At 44.2% G+C, this 23,222-nt stretch overlaps 1 protein-coding gene across 1 annotated transcript in view; it reads right to left on the reverse strand.

Annotated features, from left to right (window-relative positions):
* Positions 1–23,222, reverse strand: part of Paqr5 (progestin and adipoQ receptor family member 5) — a 75,519-nt gene that overhangs the window by 23,271 nt on the left and 29,026 nt on the right. Inside the window, exon 2 of the mRNA XM_047540746.1 lies at positions 11,836–11,978. Within this exon, the coding sequence (XP_047396702.1) occupies positions 11,836–11,886 (51 nt within the window). The 5' untranslated portion in view covers positions 11,887–11,978. The remainder of the gene's footprint in view (positions 1–11,835; positions 11,979–23,222) is intronic.

The raw sequence follows: 23,222 nt of genomic DNA on the forward strand, positions 1-23,222 counted from the left end.
GGTTGGCAGGTTTCTTCTTTAAAGTGTTGTTCTGGGCTGATCTGTATCTTCCTCAGATTCATTTGTTGAAATCCTAACCCTGAAGTACCTCAGGATATAACCATGTTTGACCATAACATCTTTCATGAGGTGACTAAGGAAAACAAGCCATTAGAGTGAGTCCTGATCCACTCTGGCTGCTGTCTCTCATAAAAGGAAATTTGGACTCACAGAGAAGCACCAAGAGTGTGCTTGCAGAAAGAGACCTGTGAAGAGGCAGCAAGAGGGCAAACGTCTGAGGTCTTGGAGGAAACCAACCCTGCCAAGACCTTGATCTTGGGCTTCAAGCACCAAGAACTGTGATAAAATAACTTTCTGCAGTTTAAGCCACCCAGTCTGTGGATTTTGTCACGACCGCCCTAGAAGATGAACACAGTGCTCAGGTTGGGTGACACACCGCCTAAGCTAGTGTTTCTCTGCAGCTGCCTGTGGTTCCAAGCCAGCTCCTGCTTTGGCACCTCTCTGCCCAGCATCCAGTTCTTCACAGGAAGGGAGGTTCCCCAAGGTTAGAGGTGCAAGATGAACACAAGACGTGGGCATGAAAAATCAACACAAGGAATAGTTAGAGACCAGTGGGGAAGCTGGTGAGCTGTTTGCAGGAAGAGGGCGGGTCAGAGAGATGTAATGCTGCTGGCTTTGAAGATGGAGTAAGCCAGCCACAAGCCAAAGAGGGTGCAGTCTCCAGAAGCTAGGAAAGGTGAGTGTCCCCTGTAGCCTCCATCAATGCCATGATTTTAGCCCAGTGAGACCCATGTCAGACCTGTCATCTACAGAACTGGAAGACAATATTATCTTTTCTTGGTGCTGGAGATTCAGCCCTGGGCAAGTGCTCTGCCACCGAACTACCATCCCTAGCCTTATCTGACATCTGTCATGGAACGTTGTTATCAAAAGTCTACAAAAAAATCTAAGTTTGGTTATTTTACTTTTAAAAGGATTAAAAATACCTATTCATTATTTTAAATATGTATTGGATTTTTCAAAACCAAAGAGTCATGTATGAAATATATAATAGAAGCAACATTCCAATAGAATAAGATTCAAAAAAGAAAACGAAAATGTCTGTGAGCCAAGAAAGGGAAGAGTCATCCACAAATAATCCTGAGATTAATTCCTATCCAGATTACTTTTCTGGAAATTGTAGATTTGACAGAGTAAAATCCTATCTTCTGTTTTCTTTATATCTTTTTTCTTATCAAAAAAATCAAACAAAGATTATATTAATCTAGATATTTCTTTGAGAGAGTAAAAGTAGCAATATGAGATGTGACATGTGAAATTAAAATAGTTAACTTTTTGCTTGATATAATTATCATATGCAGCCTCATTGCAATGTTTAAATTTGATATGCAAAAGTTATGGTTCATTTCTGATTCTAAATGTGGATTTAAGGATTTCTTTTGTTAATTCCAATTGTTCTACCTCAGTAGAACTAAGAAACTCAGCAGCAGTTTCTCCCAATTGAATTAATTTCCCCATTTCTTATCTAAGAACTACAAAGACTCAAGAACAATCGTCTAATTTGGCAACATTGTCAACAGAATGCAAATCATTTGATAATGTTAATTATAACACTATAACTCATAATTTTGAAAGCCAAGAAAAATAAATTTTATGAAATAAATGCAATAATTTGGGAATTATGTATGTTTTTGTTTTATTGCTCTTTCAAACATCACTAATCCATCAATATAACATCCAGATATGTACAACAATAATTAAATTCAGTTGGGTTTGCTATTTTGCTGCAAAAAATCAGAGCGTTACATTTTTCTTGTTATTATGAGGGCATGTTTGACAGGGCAGAATACAGCCATCTTACATAACTGTTTGGTACCTTCATCTGTAACTTTTAAGTATTTAAACCTATGGTCTGTGGCCTGTATGTGTCCTCCTGATCCAACTCAGTGCATGTCAGGGGTAAGTATGGTTTCATTTAACTGCCAAGAGATCATGGCAAGGCAGGGGTTGAAAACCCCATTTTACAGGTGAAAAAATGGAAGCTCAATGAGTAGAAGTCTCCAAGTCCATGATAAATAGCAGAACCAAGATGCAATCTACTTGCCCATGCACGCTTCACTGCATCCATCCAGTGGAACCAGGGGTCACTCAAAACATTTCATGGAAATGCCAAGTGTCATTGAAGTTTTCATAAGGAAGAGATCACTGGACCAGGGTGATGAAGGAAGGGCCTAGAAGAATGGCTGAGGACTCTGGTTCTGCGGAAGGATGATGGAAACATGAGGAAGGGTCCTTCTGACTGAAACAGTTAATATACTGGACAACATTTCCAGTGTGCACCAGGTGAATGTATCAGCCAGAGGGCACAAAAGAAAGGTCACAAAACCCCAAGCAAAGGAAAACCAGGAACCCCAGGAGATAAGATACTTTCACCATCAGAGTTTTCGCTGCCAGACTTTGTAACGAACAGATGAAACCCAAGGCCCACCAAAGGCAGGGAATCTAATCTAGGATCCCTTGCCAATAAAGCTAAGATTCTAAAGAAAAATGAGTGAAATAAATCCAGTCAGGCACAATGGAACAACAAGGAAAGTTAATGGAAAAACAAAATTAAAGGGAAAAGTCCCAAGAATTTTGAACCATTAGCCAGTCTTCATATGGGTCTGTGGTCCAAGAAATCTCAAATGGAAAATGTAAAGTAGTTGTAAATAGGAAGAGGTTAAAGTTGTGCAGTTCCCTCAGGTAAGTTACAAAAGCAAGTACAAAGCTGCTCTGAAGGATTGCTACTTTAATACAAGCTTGCTCACGTGGAAAGAGAGCACCAGGAGCAAAAAGCAGTAGAAACAGTGGATGGAAGAAATGAAGTTCAAAGAAATGTATAACTGTGTTCAATATGTTTAAAGAAACAGCTTAAAAATATGAACAGGAAAGTTGGGCGCAGGGGTGCACACATGTAATCCCAGCGGCTCAGGAGGCTGATACAGGTGGATCTCGAGTTCAAAGCCAGCCCCAGCAATGGTGAGGTGCTAAGCAACTCAGTGAGAACCCTGTCTCTAAGTAAAATACAAACTAGGACTGGGGATGTGGCTCAGTGGTCAAGTGCTCCTGAGTTCAATCCCCAGGACAAAAAAAAAAAAAAAGAACAGGAAATAAACAGATTTGAAAAGAATCTAATATAACTTCCAGAAATTTTTTTAAAAATTTGACAAAAATCACTTAATAATCTAAAAGGATTCAGAGAAGGCCTTTAACAAAATTTAGCATTCATTCATGATAAAAACACTTGAAGAAACTATGAATAGATGGAATCTAACCCAACATCATAAAGGCAATTTATGAGAAGCCCAAGACAACCTCATTGTAAATGGGGAAAAACTGAAAGCAGTTCCTTTAAAATTTGGAAAAAAACAAGGATGTCCACTCTCAACACACCTATTTAACATAGTGCTAGAAATTCTAGTCACAGCAATCAGGCAAGAAAAGGAAATAAAAGGGATAAAAATAGGAAAGAAGTCAAATTATCACTGTTTGCAGATGATATGATCTTATACCTAGAAGATTAAAGAAAAAAAAACCAAAAGACTGCTAGAGCTAATAAATAAATTTGGCAAAGTAGCAAGTTATAAAATCAACATATAAAATAAATAGTTTTCCTATATACCAACAACAAATCTGTTGAGAAAGAAATTAGGAAAACAATTCCATTTGTAATAGCCTCCAAAAACAAAAACAAAAAGCAAAACAAAACGTAGGAATAAATCTAACCAAAGAGGTAAAAGACCTCTACTTTGAATTATAGAACACTGAAGAAAGAAATTGAAGAAGATCTCATAAGGTGGAAAGACCACCCATGTTCATGGATAGGCAGAATTATTATTGTTAAAATGGTCATACTACCCAAAGCAAATACAGAAATAATGCAATCTCCATCAAAATACCAATGACATTCTTCACAGAACTAGAAATAAAACAGTCCTAAAATTCATTTGGAAGAATTAAAAGACCCAGAATAGCCAAAGCAATTTTAAGCCAAAAAAGCAATGCTGGAAGCATCATATTACCTGACTTCAAATTATACTACAGAACTATAGACACAAGCACTGCATAAAAACACACAGACCAATGGTAGAGAATAGAAGACACACTGACAAACCCATACATCAACAATCATCTGAGCCTTGACAAAGTTGCCAAAAACATACATAGAAGTAAAGACGGCCTTTGCAACAAATGGTGCTGGGGAAACTGATTACACATACATAGAAGAATGAAACTAGACCCTTATCTCTCACCCTGCATAAAAATCAATGAAATTAGACCAGAAACTATGCAACTTCTAGAAGAAAACATAGGTTCAACACTCCAGCTTTTAGGCACAGGCAATGACTTTCTCAATAGGACACATAAAGCTCAGGAAGTAATGCCAAGAGTTAATAAATGAAACAGCATCAAATCCAAAAGCATCTGCACAGCAAAGGAAATGAGAATGTGAAGAGAGAATCTATAGAATGAGAGAAAATCTTTTCGAGCTACTCTTTTGACAGATAATTAATATGTAGAATATATAAAGAGCTCAAAAAACCTGACACCAAAAAATCAAATAATTAAATTAAAAAATGGGCAAATGAATTAAACAGATACTTCCCCAAAGAAGAAATACAAATGGCCAACAAATACATGAAAAAAATGTTTAACATCATTAGCAATTAGGAAACTGGAAATCAAAACTGCACTGAGATTTCATCTCGCTCTAGTCAGAATAGCAGTCATTAAGAATACAAATAATAATATATTCTGGAGAGGATGTGGAGAAAAAAAGAACACTTTTACACTGTTGGTGGCATAGTAAATTAGTACAACCATCAGGAAAATCAGTATGGAATTTCCTCAAAAGACTAGGCATGGAATCACCATATAACCCAGCCATCCCATGCCTCAGTATTCATCCTGAAGAATCGAGGTCAACACAGTACAGTGATACATGCATACCCATGTTTATAGCAGCATAATTCACAATAGCCAGCAACAGATGAATGGACAAAGAAAGTGTGTTCTATGTGCACAATGGAGTTTTATTCAGCCATAAAGAAAAATGAAATTATGGCATTTGCAGGAAAATGGATGGAACTAGAGACCATCATGTTAAACGAAATAAGTCAAACTCAGAAGGCTAAGGGTCGTATATTTTCTCTCATGTGCAGAAGTTAGAGAGGAAAAAGGAAAAAGGTGGTGGAAGGAATCTCCTAAAAATGAAGGGAGATCAGTAGAGGAAAGGGACCAAGGGGTGGGAGGCAGGGAGGGAGGAGGGAAGACCTGGCAAGTGACATTGCCCAAATGACATTGTTACATTGTGTGCATGTATGAATATGTAACAACCATAAGGCACAACTATAATGCACCAATAAAAATAAGTGTGGAAAGAGAAAAATAAATAAATTGACATTTCTCTAATTGCCAAAAAAATAAAATTAAAAAAACATTGAGCTGGGCAATTATAGTGCATACCTATAATTTCAGCTACTTGGGAAGCTGAAGAGGGATTGAGGGAGATGTAGAAGGGCTTAGGCGGCCAGGGCAAGATGGCGAGTGAGAAGTTGGAGGTCAGGGCCAGAACAAAGGTGCATGGAGAGGGCCTCCTGATGAGGCCAGCTTCCTGCTGGACAAAAGTGCTGGTGGACACAAGTGGCGACCCAATCAGACAGACACCTCCGTATTTGCGCTCCCAAGTGGGGAGACGATAGAAAAACTAAAAGAGACACATGGACAGAGGGGTCACCAACCAATAACAGTGAGGAGTGTGTGGACAGGGGAGGAGATAAGGAAAGCAGGAAATTGCAGAGACCATGAAAAGGACAGGCCAAAACTCCCGCACCAGACTCCCAGCTCCAGGGCCCCTTCTCTTCAGAGAAGTCTGCCTCTGTATCTATTTCTCTTTTCAATAAACCTACTTCTTGCTTGCTGTCTCTGAACCCAGCACTCCTAGATGGTAAAAGGAGGACTGCAAGTTCAAGGCCCGAATGGGAAGCTTAGCAAGACTGTTTCAAACTGTTTAAGAAAAGGGCTGAGGATGTAGTTCCGTGGTAGAGCAACAACTCTGGAAGGCCAACCCACTCGGGTGACCTGTGTGACAGGCGGAGGCTGTCCTTCTACCCCATCCTGCTTCCCTCACTTCTTTACAGGAATTGTTCCTGAGAATAGTCCTCAGAGAACTTTCTGTGCATGAATCTTTATCTGAGAGTCTATTTCTGGGGAAACCAACCTAAGAGAGTTCTCTCTTCCCCTTCTGTGGGGACATAGGAGACCACATGTGCCAGATGGTGCAGATAAGAGACGGTGGATCGTCCATCCACATGGGTCCTTCAGTCCCAGTTCCATTACTGTAGCAATCTGAACTGAAATAAACCTTTGCTATGCTATCACTGTGGCACCTGGTGTAAATTTTAGACTCAGCATGCCCTACCCCTTCCTGCCTGCTGCAGCAATTCATGTTAAAAGAGTTGAATTATCCTCTACACTTACAGACATAAAGCCTATTTTTGACATATTAATTATAAGATAGAGAGGAAAAATAGAATGTGAAAGTGGGGGGAAGAAACTGGGTGACATGGGAGGGTGAAGCAGGAGGATCACAAGTTTGAGGCCAGCCTCAGCAATTTAGCAAGGTTTTAAGCAACTTAGCAAGACCTTGTCTCAAAATAAAAAGTGGGGAATTGGCTGAGTGATTAAGTGCCCTGAGTTCAATTCCAGGTATTAAAAAAAAAAAAAAAGAAAGAAAGAAAGAAAAGAAAAGAATGTAAAACTCAATCCATAGCAAACAAGGAGAAGGTACAAAGAGGATATAGGACAAATAAATTCACACAAGACAACTGAAATAAATGCAAATAATAATACAAACAAACTCTAGTTAAAAAACAAATACAAACAAACTAAAAATCCAACAAGACAGAGTTATGATGATAGTTATAATGATTAAAAGTCAAAGGAAGAAAGAGATAACCAAACAAAAGATATTTTAATAAAAAAGCTGGAGTTGTTAAATTAATATCAGAGGGATTCTAAGACGTGTAGCAGTGCTGGATATGAAGAAAATCACTATAACATAAGAGGAACTTTACTTCACCAGGAAGACACAGAAAGTTTAAAATTAATATAAAGCAAAAATTAACTATGATGAACAATTCACCAGCCTGCCAACATGGACGAAGACTTTAACGTATGGACAGATCAATGTGAAATTAGTAAAAATGTAAAAAATATTTGATCTTGAGCCAGGCATGGTAGTATACACCTGTAGGCCCAGCTACTTGGGAGAGGGGTGGTGGAGGGAGGGGAGGCTAAGGCAGGAGGATCACAAGTTGAAGATCAGCCTGGGCATCTCAGCAAGACCCTTTCTCAAAATAAACAATTTTAAAAGGACTGGGGATATAGGTCAGTGTGAAAGGCCCTAGGTTCAATCCCTGGTATGACACACACACAAAAGTATCTCAAAAGTATACAGATTACTGTCCCCAATAATTAGAAACTATTATATTAGGGCACACTTAGAAGATTTATGAAAATTGATCATGTACTACTAAGCCAGCCATAAAGCTAGCCTGAACAAATTTCAAGGATTAAAATAATACAGGGGACAATCTCAGACCATAATCAATTAGATTAAAACAATAACATAAAAACTCTATGCAGGGCTGAGGAAGAAGCTCAGTGGTAGGGCATTTGCCTGGCATATGCGAGGCCATGGGTTAATTCCCCAGCACCAAAAATAAAACAAGACAAAACCTCTACACACCCTGGGACGCAGGAGTCACTATAGGATACAGCAATCCTACTCCTAGGCACACACACAAGAGAGAGGAAAACATATTCACCCGGAAAGCTGTACCTGGAGTCCTTAGCAGCATTATTTATAATAGCCAAAAATAGAAAAACTCAAGTGTCCATCAACTGATGAATGGATAAACTGGCAATAGTCAATAGAATATTATTCAGCCATAAGAGCAAATGAAGTACTGATATATGCTCAAGTACTGATGAACCTTGAAAACCTTATGCTCCAAGAAAGGAGCAGTCAGGAAAGGTCATAGACTGTGTGATTCCCTTTGCATCAGATACCCCGAGTAGAAAATCCACACAGAAAGAAAGCAGATTAGTGGTTGCCAGTGCCGAGGCGGGCGGGGAGTGGAAGACAGCTGCTAATGGGTGGTTTCTTTTTGCAGTGGTGAAAATGCTCCAGAACTGATCTTGGTGATGGTTTTGTGCAATGTACCCTTTGTGCATCCAGGTACTACCATGCACTGCATTGTATACTTTCTAAGGGCAAATTTTATGATATGTGAATTATATCCCAATGGAACTATTTGAAAACAAAACAAAACTTTCACAGAGAAAATTCAGCTATAGGGCCAGGTTGTTTCCTGCCCAGTTTCAGAAATTGCCTTTCATGTAGATCACGAGGTAAGTGGTAAAGCTAGGGGTGCAGCTCAGTGACAGAGCACTGGCCTAACATGCATGAGGCCCCAGGTTCCATAACCAGCACCTCAAGGAAAAAAAGAAAAAAAAAGGAAAGGGTGCTTCCTTGGAGTTGAGCAATATGGTGGCTCCCCCACAGACGATTTTACCAACCACTCAGAAATGTATAATTCTACTATTACATGATTTTTCCCCATGGACTAAATAGGCTACAATCTCAATCTCCAACGCACTTGTGGTCAGTATACCTTGAATCCCAAGTCCAGGGAAGGACGAAAATAAGAAGGAAAAATTATAGGCCAACTCTAACAAGGAAAAAACTACACTCCAACTCATAAATAGATTTGAGGATCCTAAACAAAATTTAACTGATTCCAGCAATAGATTAAAAAGATATTATATCAGAACCTAGCTATATTTAGACCAGGAACAAAAGGTTGGTTTAACGTTGGTGAATCCATCGTGCGGTTCATGACATCAACAAATGAGTCATGTGTGATTGTCTCAAAAGATATACTAACAGAAGAGAGGGTTTTGTAAAACTTAAAATTAAAGGGAAAAACCCTGGCACACTAGGAATATCAAGACTATCCTTAATCTGATGAAGATTACACATACACAAATATTATATGACGTGGTAGAATGTGGAACGCATTCCTTCTGATTGGAGTCAAGAACTACACAAAGATGCCTGCCATCCTGACGCACATCATGGTCCCCAGGTGATTCTGATGCTGGAGATCCAAGCACCCACTGGGAGAAATTCCAAGCTAAAGAAACCATGTGCCTGTTAAGAAGGCTCCTGGAGACTATGGATATCTGTGGATGGGTCTAGGCTGTAGTTAATAAAGGATTCTCGATGTGACACAAAATGTCCTTGTTTCCTAGCAAAGCGCCATGTACGGCTGCATATGAACTTGCAGCCTAGACCTCAGTGCTTTGTCTCTAAATTCAGCCTGTGTAGGAATCAATACCTAGATACTTATTCCACTCCTTAAGATGTTGGTTCAGATCTTCAATAATCCCCTAATGGACCCTTCCTTTTAGTGCAAGGAAGACTAAAAATCGAGGCCTATGTACAAGTCCCACCTTCTAAGGGAAGAGAGAGGGCACTTTGCTGGCTAGGTATGTGGCAGGAGGTGCTGGTGCTGGGGCTGGCGGAGGGTGGGGCAGTGGCTGAGACCACACAGCTATCCACAGGCGAGAGGAGAGGCAGCCACACAGGGCAGCCTGCAGAGGCCCAGCCAGCCACCAGGAGCTCAGGGAGGAGAGCGGGCACTGAGGGAGGAATCCAGGAGGAGAACGGAGGGCCGGGGAGAGGAGAATGGAATTTGGGGCTGGGCTTTTCAAAGTCCCTTGGCAGTAAGTTCTACCTCGCAAAGTGCCCTGGAGGGCACAGGAGAGTTGACCACAATAATGACAATGGACATTACTGATGTGTGGTGGCCTGAAATGTGCTTTCTCAGGCCATGAGCCGGCACTCAGTTATCTTACCTAATCCAAACCACAATCCTAGGAGGCAGATGCTGTTGTCGCTCCCATTTTACAGACGCAGAGACTGAGGGATAGAGATTGAGTATTTTGCCTGAGGACACTCTGCAAACCAAATGTTAGAACCCACAGAGCCCACTAAAAGTAAGGTCTACATGTGCATAAACTCTCCTGTGTTAGCTGTTCATGCAAATTTCTCATTTTATCCTCAATGCTTTGGCATTTGTTTTAATTTTTTTTTTTAAAAAAGCACCTTTCCTCCAAATCCTCAAGTGAAATTCCTAGGCAGGCAGAAGCACAGTTCTCTCTGTGGCTTCCTGCACCCCCAGCATAATGCTGGGAAGCCCAGTAGTGGGTGCTGGAACCCAAGAAAGTTTTGAAGCAAATAAGAGAGACAATGTATGACATGGCTTCTCTGCCTCTAACTTGTGTCATTTCAGTAAAAGGGAAAATGTCAGCCCATCCTTTGTGACCTGGATGGAGGCCATGCTGGTCTTCAGCCCTCCATCTCCGCAGTCCCACCCTTCAGAATCTCCAGACATTAGGATCCCAGCCGCCACCTCGAGGACACCCTGATACCACTCTCCCTCCTTCACTTCTTCCGGGGGGGATGTACGCCAAAGCCCACCCTGACAAAGCACCCAGGGAGACAGCCAGCAGATCCCCGCACCCCACCCACTCCCAGCCCCGCCCCCTGACGTGCGCCTCCAGGCCTTTCTCTCCCCACCTCCCAAATCCCACCCGCTCCTCAAACTCATCTCAAAGGTCGCTCTCCACGAAGCCTTCCCTGAGCCCTCAGCGGGTTCCGAGTCCGGCGGAGCGCTTCTTGCACACGGTGAAGAGTCCATAAACATGTCACAAATGAATAACTCGGAGAACCACGCTGCCTTCCCAGTCACCATGCTCCGTGGGTGGAGTCCCTGACACGGGCAGCGCTCTGCTCAGCAACCGCACAGGAACGGGCTCCTTTTGAGCTCGCCTGTCACCTGCCACCATTCTGACCTCCTCTCACCAAATGGCTCTGGTCACGCCCAGTGCCATCTTCCTGGAAGCACCTGGCTTCCCAGGCTCTCCGGGTCAGGGCCTGGCACATGCTTCTTCCCCATCTCCCGCTCCTGATGCTGAGCTTGCTTAAGGATTACTTTTCAGGGGACGGCTGGAGTGCTTGGCCATCGGCGGAGTGGAAGGGGCCCTTGTCCTCCGTGCCGGCCTCCAGATGGACCGTCCCACCATGAAATAACATTGCCTCTTCTCCAGTCCAAGAGGAAGGAAATCTGACACCCAAACAGGGTGCCGTGTCATGTTTCCTTGGCGAGGGCGGAGGGCCAGCAGGCCAGTTTGTCATGGCACACTGAATGTTGTCCCCTGTCTTTTTAAAGTAGATCATTGGGATGGCTTCCCAGGCCCCGGAGCCCGTGGAAAAGTGAGGCTGAGGCCCACTCAGCAGCTCTCTGCCCATTGCCCCAGCCCCGGGCTGGGCCTCCTGCAAGAGATGGGATGACAGCAAAGCCACACGGAGGTGACTGCTCCCTGGCCCGCCTTCAGGCACCCACAGGAGGACCCTTAGAAAACTTCTGCCCACCCAGCTGCTGCTGGCTTCCTCTTGCCACCTGACTCTCCAACCTTGGCCACTTTGCTTTGGAGGACACACAGGTATCGCAGGGAAGGGCTATGACTTCAATAGTTTGGGGACTGCTTCCATTTCCAGATTTGGTGCAAGTGGGGGAAGCAAGAGGCACTAATTTCCCCAGGGGGGAGGCTTGAGGAGAAGGGGCTGCACAGAGGAGACCGGTTAGACTCGCAGTCCTCCTGAGGAGGAGGCCAAGCCCTGGTCACACCCTGGAACTCCACCACTGGAAGGAGCAGAGCACGTACCTGGGGCACCTGGTCTATGCTGAACAGCCTGGGCTGCTTCAGGCTCAGCATCTTGATGTCAGGTTGGCCAGGTCGATGGGGGACAGCCCCTGCCTCTCACCAGGACTCAAAGTCCTGACATGCCTGGGGTCCCCGGCTGCTTCCTGAAAGAGGACAGCATGGAGAAATCCGGTCAGTGTCCACCTAACTCCATCTGGATCATGCAACTTCTGAATGGGCACTTGCCAGTGGTGGCAACAAGCTGAACTTTCTTAAAAGCAACAACAGCAAAGCTTTCAGACTGCCGAGTCTTTCCCCATGAGTGCTGGAGGGAGGTCATTGATCCTAATAGGGGAGAGAGTTGTGCTCTCAATGTCTTGTCCTCCAAAATCCATTTGTAGACACCTAACCAATCCTCAGTAGGATGTGAAGAAATAGGGCCTTCGGGATGTGATTAGGTCCTTAGGCCTCCACCCTCATGAATAGGATCAGTCCCTTACAAAAGAGGCACAAGGAAATTGGTAAAACCACTCTGGAAAGCAGTATGCATATTCCTCAGAAAATTAGGAATGGAACCACCATTTGACCCAACTATCCTACTCCTTGGTTTATACTCAAAGGACTGAAAATCGGCGTACTACAATGACACAGCCACATCAATGTTCATAGCAGCTCAATTCACAATAGCTAAGCTATGGAACCAAACTAGGTGCCCTTCAACAGATGAATGGATAAAGAAACTGTGGTACATATATGCAATGGAATATTACTCAGCCATGAAGAAGAATGGAATCATGGCATTTGCCTGTAAATGGATGGAACTTGAGACTATCATGCTAAGCGAAATAAGCCAACCCCCCTCTGATGTGTGGATGCTAATTCACAATAAGGGTGGAGGGAGAATAGAAATTCATTGAATTAGACAAAGGGGAATGAAGGGAAGGGAGGAGAATGGGAATAGGAAAGATATTAGGATAAATCTGACATAACTTTCCTATGTTCATATATGAGTACACCACAGAGACACTCCACATCATGTACAACCACAAGAATGGGAAGTTATATTCCGTGTATGTATAATATGTCCAAATACACTCTGTCATATATATCTAAAATGAATGAAAAATCTTTTTAAAATATATAAAAAGTACATAACTTGTATAATATAACTTAAAAACAACACTATTCAGGAAGAAAATTCTTATGTCATTAAACATGAGAATTATTTTTAAAAGTGGGGGGCACAAGGGAGCTTGCTTGCCATTTCCACCATAGGAGGACACAGAAGGTGCTATCTGAGAATAGGTCCCCCGCCAGACACCAAAGCTGCTGGCGTCTTGATCTTGGACTTCCCAGAATCCAGAACTGTGAGCAACAAATTTCTATTTGTTTATAAATTACCCAGTTTAACGTATTTTGTCAAAACAGCCTGGATAGAGTAAGACAGTGGTCAGAAAACGGGGGAGCTGGAAAGGGCCTGAGAGGTCATCCGATTCCCTCATGGTACGTGTGAGAGTCAGAGAGGTGGAGTAACTTCCCCAGAGTTGCACAGCTGTGCAGAGCTGGGGCTACACACTCTCCACTCCACCACAGGGACCCCCTGAGCAGACAGTGGGATCTCCAGCCTCCATCAACTCCGTACACAGGAGAGGAAGAGGAACTGTGCCCTAGATCACAAAAACAGAAGTGGCTCTTCCAGAAGGCTGACCAGACTTGGTTGCCCTAGAGACACAAAAGAACCGGGCCAGGCAGATAAATCCAAGGAGCTTGTTGGAGACAGAGCAACTGGGAGTAAGTAATAAGGTTGCTTAAATTCAGAATTAAGGATTAAGTTTAGCACCAAAAAGCGATGTGGACTAGAGAAATCCAAGAAACAGAAAAAAGAACAGAGGCAGGAATTAACCATAGTCAATATCTCCTCTACCCCATCACCGCAGGCCCGCTGGTCCCCATCAACCAGAGGGTTTCCTTCCCTGACTCTGAAGGCCTGGAGACCCAGCCCGAACCTCCCCTGGGGCACCAGCCACATTTGCCCTATAGTCAAAGTGAGCTCCCCAGGGCTCAGGTCCTCCTGGGAAGGACCCTCCCATGGCTGATGGGAAACCCTCGTCCTTCAGCAAATAATCAGCAAATGATTATTTAATGAAGCAATGCAGCTCATTCTTTGAACCTAAAGTGCTTTTAGTTTTTGTGGTTTGTTTCCTTTTGCTACTTATTTTCTTTAGGTTGTCTTTATTATCTGGCGCTCTGTAGCAAAGTCCAATCTGTTTCTGTTTCACAGTTATAAATTTGCTTCTTTCTTAAAAATCCTGATGCAGCCATGATTCACAATAGGCAGCAGGTGGAAGCAATGATGTGGCCCCCAACCCATGAATGGATAAGCAACAGGAAGTACAGACAGACCAAGAGATAGCTTTCAACCTTACAAAGGGAGGACATTCTGACACACTGACTGCCACATGGATGGACCCTGAAGACCTTATGGTAAGTGAAGAGAGCTAGTGACAAGGATAAATCTGATAGAAATCCACTCACAGCTACCTAGAGGAGTCCGACCCACAGAAACAGGAAGCAGGAGAGAGGCTGCCGGGATGGGGGAGGGCACGTGGGGAGCGGGCAGTCGATGGGTCTGGAGTCTCCCTCTGAGCTGATGAGAGTTCTGCAGATGGATGGTGCTGATGGTTAGAAAACAGTGTGAATGCACTTAATGTCACTGAACTGTACGCTTAAAACGGTAAATTGTATGTGATATGCATTTTATGATAATAAAACAGTTCTGCAATATTTCAAAATTACAGAATAATAAAGAAAAAAAAATTTTTTAAGTTCAGGCATGTTAAAAAACAAAAGTTGACACTATACCAGCAAACAACACCGACACCTGGGTGGGGCATGGCACACCCTGGCTTCTCACTGTCTGGATCCCCAAGTCTCTGGCTCTCAGAAGCAGCTGTCATCCACCTGGTGGCAGGACCACAGGTAAGGGCCAGACCAGGGGAAGCTGAGCTCACTGGAAAAACCCCGGATGATAATGGGAACTGAGGCTGGGGCTCCCCAGGCTGCCTCCAGCACCCCTTATTTCTCCTGGGACTTGATTCAATTTCCTGGGCGAGAAAAAGACCCAGTCCTTGCTCCATCTCAGGAATCACCAAGGTAAGATGACCAGCAGCCATGCAAAAGTGAGGGTGTTCCCAGGAAGCACGGGGTCTACTCACCTCTTCACCCACCACTATTTGCTGCATTTTAATCCAGGGAGTGTGAGGAGAGTAGGAGCAAATAAATAGTGCTATTCTCTGCAGGCTGCAGCAAGCTGAAGGAAAGGCCGAGAACTTAGCTGATAGAAAAATTGTATTGGTTTGTGGTGCAAGAATCAGGGGAATAAGCATCCCCCATACCATGCCATTCCTTCATCGCACAGGGAAGGGAAATGTGTGAGATGGTCCTTGTGCCAACAGACACACACCTGTATAAGTCAGGGTTCTCCAGAGAGAAAGAACCAACAGGATGTATAGATAGAGATACGCAGGAGGGGATTTATTAGAATTGGCTCACACAATTATGGAGGCTGAGAAGCCCCATGGTGGGCTGTCTCCAGATTGGAGACCCTGGGATGCTGGTTGTACGGCTCAGTCCAAGTCCAAATGTCCCGGAACCAGGGAAGACAATGGTGTAGTTCTCAGTCCAAGGTCAAAGGCCTGAGATCCTGGGGGTTGTTGGGTAAGTGCAGGAGTCCAAAGTCAGAGACCCTGAGTTCTGACACCCAAGGGCAGCAGAAGACAGGTGTCCTGATCCAGGAGAGAGAGAGGAAATCGCCGGGCTGGGGATATAGCTCAGTTGGTTGAGTGCTTGCCTTGCAAGCACAAGGCCCTGGGTTCAAGTCCCCAGCACCGCAAAAAAAAATAAATAAATAAATAGAGAGAGAGGAAATCGCCTTTCCTCTGTCTTTTTATTCTCTCTAGGTCCCCAGCAGACTGGGGGCGAATTTTTCCCACTCAGTCCACCCATTCACAGACAAATGTCCTCTGGAAACACCCTCCCAGACACACCTCACCAATTCCCCAGCTATTCCTCAATCCGGTCAAGTTGACCCCTCAAAACAGCCATCACAACATCCAACTAACTAGCATGGGTCCCCCTGAGGAGGGGACTCTCGTCCACTCTCCACCAGTCTGGAGTGCAGAGTCTCTTCTTATCCACCCTCACCACAACCTCCAGGAGGCCGGGCAGAACAGCAAGGGGCAGACACTGCATTCCACCCACCAAGATGCTGAGACCGCTCTGCTGTTTCCTGCACAGCCCTCAGTAAGTCACTTAATTCCCTGTGCCTCAGTCTTCTCATCTGCAAAATGGAAATAACCCAGTGCTTTCTCACAGGGCTGTTGTTATGATTAGAAGAGATGACACATGTAAAGGGCTTCCAACCCTTTAAAGGATCCAACAAACACTGGTTATTCTTATTAATTCTCAGACAGGAGAATTAATTTCATATTTCAAACACAGGAAAACTGAAGCATTGAAAGGTTAGGGGGTCTGCCCAGATCACACAGCTGGCACGTGGTCAAGCTGGGGTTTGATCTCTGGTTTGCCTGAAGGTCTGTGGAGGGAGTCAGGGGGTGGCGGGATGCGGATGCTTCCTTGTATTGTGCTGCTTGAGTTGAGCACAATCAACTGCAGAGACTTGGGAGACTAGAGACTTTGAAACTGCCTTCTGCAGGCCTTAGGTTATGCCCCAGTAGAACAGAATGAATGCTTAAATTCCCCTCAGGATTTGGATGTTGAAACCTCATCACCATGTGATGATATTTAGAAGTGGGGTTTCAGGGTGTAACTAGGCCATGTGGACAGAACCCCGATGAATGAGATTCATATCCCTACAAAAAAGGTCCCTGAGAGGTCATGTACCCTACTGGTGGGTGAGGAGACTGTGAGAAGACAGAGTCTACGAAGCAGAAGTGGGCCTTCACCAGGCACAGAAACTGACAGTCTTGATGTTGGTCTTCCCAGCTTCCAAAACTGTGACAATTAAATTTCTGTGACTGATAAGCCACCTGGCCTATGGCATTTTGTTATAGCACCCTGAACAGATTAAGACACTCACTTTTGGGAAAGATGGAGGTTATAATGGTGGTTAGGAGAAAGAGAAAGGTCACTGCTATCCTTACTGTAACCAGATGTCCACTTATTTTCTGGATTGTAGTGAAAACAGTAATATAAGCTCTCCCTTGAGAAAGGCAATGTAAGAGGCATACATTTTCTTTCAAGAAGAGAATTGGAGGGGCTGGGGAGATAGCTCAGTCGGTAGAGTGATTGCCTTGTAAGCACAAGGCCCTGGGTTCGATCCCCAGCACCGCCAAAAAAAAAAAAAAAAAAAAAAAAAAAAAAAAAAAAAGAGAATTGGCTTTGATCAAAGAGCTTTAAGTCCTAGCACTCGACACTAAGACTTGAATTCTCCCTGCTACTGCGAGAAGATGAAAAATACAGAATGTCTATGATGATGTTTATAATCTAGGCACAGAGCAATGAACCTCTGTGCCAATCCATCAGGGTGAGACAGACACCCAGGTGAGACCAGACCAGACCCTGCTCTTTCAAAAGTGGGGGAGTTTTTCATGTTGTTCTTCTACCATTCGAAGAAACGAGGCCTCTCTACTAATAGATTGCTCTTTGGCATCTAAAATATAAACCTTTATGTTTGTGCCAAATCATGAGGCACCCCCGGCCCGCACGACCAGGTGCATTCTGGCCACAGGTCCACCTGCTGAGCCACTGAGAACCCCTCAGATATAAGGAAACATGGAAGGAGCTCACTGGTCTTTTCAGCCTCCTCCAGAGCCAGGCTCTTCATCCCATCCCCACTATAAACCCAGAGTGTGACTTCCCCTGTTTACCATACCAGTGTGGTTGTGGTCTCTCTCTGCAGAGGCCTAGAAACAAGCTGGAATAGAAGCAAAGGCTTCTGAGAGGATATCAGATGCAGTGGAGAGCTCGCTCGCATTTCAGCAGTGTGCTGGGATTCCGCGTAAGGCATCATTTAAAAGAGGAATCCATAGCTAAAAACAAAGTGGGGGTAGCTATTGTAGTACACTCACAAGGACATGCTCAGTTCTCCTGAAATAACCTTAAAAAAATAAAAAAGCAATCATAACAAAACAACTCCAGGAGGTGTCAAGTGAGGATTCTTACTTAGAGTTAAGAGCGAGCAAAGTTAGCAAGAGGTGGAATTTGAAGTTGGCTACTTCATTCCTCTCGTTCCTGGCAGGTCCTTCCCCCAGGAAACTTTAGCCTAAACCCGGTGCAGGTTCAAAAGGACACAACTGGAAGACCTTAGAACATACCAAACATGTTGACATATAGGATGGACGAATATAAGCTGAGGGGCCGTTTTCCCAATGACAGACTCCAAAGAATGTGTAACTTCTAGGGATGCAAGTGAACCATCAAACTGTCTCTTTACAACAATAATTTATTCATTCAGCTGGACACACATATAAGAATCCCTAACTATAAATGCAATATATGAATTTAAAGGTTTTCTGGTCATATTTCATAGAAACAAGTGTATTCCCAATCTTCACCGGCACCTTCTTTTTAACTACAGGCACTATTTTGCATCACAGTTTAAGGGCAAGATATTCTCACTTCTTTCCACATTGTTCAGGAAACAGTACTTGAAAGCCTGGCACTTCAGTGCTGCAGAGTCCCTTGAAGTGGAGGCTGGGAAGCCTCTGAAGCAAGGCTCTCTGATCTCCTGACCTCCTTTCTCTCACTCCTTTTTCCCTTAAAGCAAGTCAGGGAAAGCAGACGTCCTCTTCCAGGAGGTGGGTGGTGTACACTAGGGCCCCTCTCCTCTAAAGCAAGATGTATACCCTAAGAAGTCTCTCTCTTCTCCTTTTAAAACCCACTCCAGAAGGATCTTGGCCCACATTCGAGAGGAAGGCTGGCTACAGAGAGACTTCTAGAAGAATCTGAACAGACTGGCCTTGCTGGGTCCCCGCCTTCCCCACCCCAGTCCATTACCATTGGTTCCTATGTCCAATCACATTTCTGCATGACTGTTCATTCTTCATCAAATCTAAGCATAAAAACAATTTTTTCTGGGTGCAGTGGTGCATGCCTGTAATCCCAGCAGCTTGGGAGGCTGAGGCAGGAAGATCTCAAGTTCAAAAGCTAGCCTCAGCAATTTCAAGAGGGGCTAAGCAACTCAGCAAGAACCTGTCTCTAAATAAAATATAAAAAAGGGCTGGAGATGCAGCTCAGTGATTAAGCACTCCTGGGTTCTATCCCCAGTGTAAAAAAAAAAAAGAACACACACACACACACACACACAGTGTTTTCCCTGGGTTTAGATTCAAAGGCGAGCAAAGATGACAAGAGATGGAAGAGATGGAATTTGGTTTTGGGTCTTTGTTTCTGAAGGCTCCTGCGTCACACAAAACTTTGATTAAACAAATTTGTTAATGGTTCCTCTTGCCAACCTGTCTTTTGTTCTAGGATGTTGACTGTGACTCTCAGAATGGGTGAAGAAAGAGGTCCCCACCTTCCACCCCTGCAGTTGTTTGAAAAATGTATGATTTGAAGCTGTATTTAATGCTTGCTGCTGAAAAATATATTCCAAATCACAACTATTCATTTGCTATTACTATATTGACTGCAATTTGTTTTTAAATCATTCACGGGGGGTCTGATGGAAGATGTGGTGGTGGTTAGTTAGTATTTGAAAGAGGAGCCGTGGAGTCGTACACTGCAGAGAGCACAGCTTTGGATCTGCTGGGGCTACTTCTGGTCTACACCATAGGGTTTGCTTCTTGGCACTGAGAAGGCTGTTTCACTGGAGAAACGAGTGCCAATAGAGATCTGTGAATTAGTGAGAAGTGCTGTCCAGGTGCCCTCCCTGTGTACGAGCAGGGACAGCTACAGCATGCCCAGGGAGGCTGCTCCTCTGAATGAGCCTGACTGAGCCCTCTAGGGAGGATTTGGTGGCCTGAATCCAACCAGAACTCCGCTGAAGCTGACAACTGTTGACTCAGCCTTGGGAGCTTTCGAGCAGGGTGCACATGAGAATCCCTGAAAGAGCAGGTAGCTTGTCTGGCTGCTGGACTGGTCATTACACTGGCGTTGTGCCTGCTCGCTAGCATGGACAGGGACAGCAGGAGCCCAGCCCAGGGCTCTCACTGTGCTGTGCCACTGGGTGCCAAGATTGGGGGTCCTCTAGTTCCCATGTACCTCCCAAACTGACTGAGCCCAAGATGGTATTTCAGTGAACTTTAGACTCCCAGCAGGAAGCCACACTGCCACTTGGGTGTACCACAAACACAGAAAAAAGTACCGCCAATTATAATCATGGGATACCACTGATTGCACATCAGTCCTCATTTCAGAGCTGTTAAAATGTTAGAAAAAACAGTGTATGTTCAGATGATGCAGTGGTTGTATGAGCGAGCAGCTTAGGTGGGCGCAGTGTGACTCTCCACAGTTGCTACTCTGCTTTTTAAAGGGGTCGTCAAAGTCTCCTTCATGGTAAAACTAACACCTGCAACTGGAAGATCACGTTCCTGGAATAAGTCTCCATCTGGGATACACGATTGTGCCTCTCTCTTACTCTCCGCCTCTCTCTCTCTCTCTCTCTCTTTCTCTCCGCCTCTCTCTCTCTCAATGGACTGTGTTGTCAGGGGCCTTCTGAAAGAATTTCAAAAGGGTCCCAAGAACTGTTGGCTGGGAAAGGAGCAGGCTGTCATGACATCTTCCCCAAACAGCCCACTATTCAAAATAAAAAGACAGTGACCCTGAACATGCGCACTCTGGACAGACTTCACTCTTCCTCTTTTCTCAAAAATATTATGTTGGAAAACAAAATACTCAATTCATAAAGGCAAAGGCCGCTGTTCACAGGGATTTCTCCATGCTTGCTTTTAGAATAGTAGGAAGGTAAGATCAGAAAGCTCCTGAGAGGCCATCTAGGCCAAACTGCTGCTAGATGCCTGGTTTTGTTGCGGGGCCTTTCAGACCAGAGGTCACACATTTGATCCAAAGAAGCGACGCAACCGAGGTCTCCGTTTCTGTGGGAAGGTGGGGGGACATGACTGGAGATGGGAGCCAGCAGCTCCTCTCTGCAGGCTCAGAGGCCACTCTTAGGCTGGGAGGGCACTAGGGAGTGCTGCAGGTTGTCTGGACAGCAGCGCCCAGCCTCTGGGGTGTGGCAGGAGGAGGCCAGCTTCTTCAGCCTCTGCTGGAGGCTCAGCATGGTGGCTCCAGGAGAAGAGTGAGTGGGAGGACAAGGGCTGTCCTCGCTCAGGCAGGCTCTGATGGCCATCACTGGCTAGCCCTCTCCCACTTCCTGTCTAGTTCTCCTTCATGTTGACAGAAAACAGTACAGAGCCCAGAAGGTGGAAGAGGCAGACTCCGTTTGGTCCCACGCAGCAGGATGCTTACACGTGCTCAGCCCAGCTCAGGGCTGCACTGTATCCTGGGGAGGACTACAGGGTCAGAGGGTAAGAGCAGAGCCCCACGCTGCATGCAGATCCCTGTTTTACCTTAAAAATACATATGACCAAAATTTAAAACTTGGGTATCAAATGACCCCATTAGGAGAGTGAAAGGACACCCAGGAACTTGGGAGGCTGAGGCAGGAGGATTACAAATTTGAAGCCGGCCTCAGCAACTTAACGAGGCCCTCAGCAACTCAGCCAGACCCTGTCTCAAAATAAAATTTTAAAAAGGACTGTGGAGAAGCTTGTTGGTAAAGTACCTCTGGGTTCAATCCCCAATACCAAAAGAGAAGAGTGAAGTTAATCCACAGAATGAAAAATTTGCAAATTGTATGTCTGATAAAAGATCAGTGTCAGGATATATAAATAATTCCTGTAAGTCAGTCAAAAAGAAAAAGAAAAAGACCCAAACAACCCAATTTAAAAATGAGCAGAAAAGCCAGGTGCAGTGGCCAGTGCCACCTACTTGGGAAGCTGAAGCAGATGGATCTCTTGGGTCCACTGGATGGAGACCAAGCTGGGCAACCCCATCTCAAAAGCAAAATCAACAACAACAAGAGGAACAATGCCTTGAACAGACATTTCCCCAAAGATCCGCCAAGGGCCAATAAGCACATGAAAAGATGCCCGCCTTATTAGACATCAGGGAGATGCGATTCAAAACCAAACCAAGAGAGCGCTTCATACCCATTAGGATGGCTGTTATAAAACAAGAAACATGAAAGATATGTTTGGCAAGGATGTAGAGAAATTAAAAGGTTGAGGTTCTGCTGGTGGGAATGTAAAATGACGGGACCATGGCGGGAAACACGAGGGCAGTTATCGAAAAGTTGAGCTTAGACTTACCAACTAATCTAGCATCGTCACCTCCAGATACACATCCAGAAGCGGTGAGGGGGTTCACATTGACACCTGTCCACTGAACCATAGCAGCGCTATTCACGAGAGCCCAAAGGTAGACCCAGTGTCCACCAGCAGACGATGGATAAACAAGTGGTGTAGGCATCCATGGCGCACCAATCAGTTTTTTAAAAAGGAATGAAATTCTGACAAATGCTATAATTCGGGTGAACATTGAAAACGCAGCGACCGCCCAACAGAGTGTATTTAACGCTGCTGGATGCACACTTCCACATGGTTACAATGGAAAATTTTACCACCATAAGAAAAAGTATCTTTTTTAAAAAGCAGGTGAATTTTTTAGTCTGTTCCATAATTTAGCTATGGTTGCTTTAATACAAGAATTTATTTTCTCCAAATCTTCCAGGAAAAAAAATTATATATATATATCATATACATTCTGCTGCTGGAAAAACTTTCCCACACTGGGAGACACAGACTAGTTTAATCTTCCCTTCTTATTACTTTATCGATGAAGATTCTAGATAGGAAATGACTTGTCTGAATCACTCAGCAAGCAACTGGCAAAGTCAAGATTAAAGAGGTCTGTAACTAACAACAGGACCAAGCGTGGATGTACAATAGAGCCTGAGAGACCTGCCCAAGCCAACACCAGACTCTACCAAAGACAGAAAAGAAACAGCTCACAGGACAGACCGTGAGATGGGGGCAGCCAGGGTCCACACCTGACCTCCAGCCTGGCTGTGGCTAGTCCAACGCCCACCTCAGCAAATGTACAAACAACTCTTCACTAAAACCACAATTATTATCTCTTCACACAGTGCTATCCAAACTGCAGGTCAGGATCTGTCAGTAGATCACAAAATCAGTTTACTGAGCCACGACTGGCATTTAAAAATAGAATAGTATGGAAAATAATAGAACAGAAAATATCAGTGTGTTGCATAAAGAAAAGTTTTACTTTGTGACATCTGCATGTATGTTACACATATCGTGTGTTATGACCAAAGGTATTTCTTACTAAAGGCCACAGTCAAAAATGTTTGAAAAGGTGTGAGTGTG

The sequence above is a fragment of the Sciurus carolinensis genome, chromosome 2 (genome assembly GCF_902686445.1).
Source record: "Sciurus carolinensis chromosome 2, mSciCar1.2, whole genome shotgun sequence".
Lineage (NCBI taxonomy): Eukaryota > Metazoa > Chordata > Mammalia > Rodentia > Sciuridae > Sciurus > Sciurus carolinensis.